This window comes from Geospiza fortis, unplaced genomic scaffold, assembly GCF_000277835.1.
Source record: "Geospiza fortis unplaced genomic scaffold, GeoFor_1.0 scaffold299, whole genome shotgun sequence".
Taxonomy (NCBI): Eukaryota; Metazoa; Chordata; class Aves; order Passeriformes; family Thraupidae; genus Geospiza; species Geospiza fortis.
This window is the reverse complement of record NW_005054549.1, coordinates 8294-9098: the sequence shown is the minus strand read 5'-3', so window position 1 is coordinate 9098 and position 805 is coordinate 8294. Positions and strand designations below refer to the sequence as shown.

Sequence of the window (805 nt, the reverse complement as noted above, 5' to 3'; positions counted from 1 at the left end):
CCTTGCCCTGCTGCTTCTTGCTCCTCTCCTCCGGCTTTTTGGGAGCCGCCGGCTCCGGCACCGCCACCCGACCCTCCCTGGCCGCCTCCTCCTCCTCATCCTCGGGCAGCTCCTCCTCCTCGCCCTCGCTGGCCAAGCTCTGCGGGCACACGGGGCTGGCACCCGGCTCGCCCCGCACCCTGGGGGTGCAAGGGGGAGGCGAGCCCGCTCCCACCTCCTCGGGGGGCGGCACGTTGGGCTGGTGCTTGCGCAGCCAGGCCGCCTTGTACTGGTCCAGCTTCTGGCCCTTGTAGCGCACGGACGCCCAGCCGCAGCCCGACTTCTTGGCGGGGTTCACCAGGCGCTTGCAGTGCGTGGCCCAGGCGCTCGGCGAGTTGAACACCTGCCCCGTCTCCTGCCATGTGATCGTCCCGTCCGAGCCCAGGTCCCCCACGAACTTCTTGCCCTGGGCACAATGGCGGGAGTCACGTCCCCTTGTCCCCATCACTTCTCCCTGAGCTCCATCTGTGTCCCTTGTCCTCACCCCACATCCCCTGTGCTCATCCTGTGTCCTGTTTCCCGTCCTTTTCCTGTCCCATGTCTCCTGCCCCATCTCTGTCTCCTGTCCCGTCTCTGTTTCTTGTCCCCCTCATTTCCAGTCCCCACCCCTGTCTCCTGTCCCCTTGTCCCCAGGCTCACCAGGTAGTAGATGGACAGGACGCCTCTGCCCGGCTCCAGGAGCCCGTCTCGGAGCAGGACCCTCAGGGTGATGCCCCTGCGGGTCAGCACCGCCCCCCGGGCCGCCCCCGCCGCCTTCGCCACCTCC

The 805-nt window shown here is 68.3% G+C and overlaps 1 protein-coding gene across 1 annotated transcript in view; it reads right to left on the bottom strand.

Annotated features, from left to right (window-relative positions):
- Positions 1 to 805, bottom strand: part of MPND (MPN domain containing) — a gene marked incomplete at its 5' end in the record, with an annotated part of 9995 nt that overhangs the window by 3142 nt on the left and 6048 nt on the right. The window contains 3 exon segments of the mRNA XM_031064014.1: positions 1 to 139; positions 215 to 445; positions 679 to 801. The exon segment at positions 1 to 139 is cut by the window's left edge and continues 200 nt beyond it. Coding sequence (XP_030919874.1) covers positions 1 to 139; positions 215 to 445; positions 679 to 801 — 493 coding nt within the window.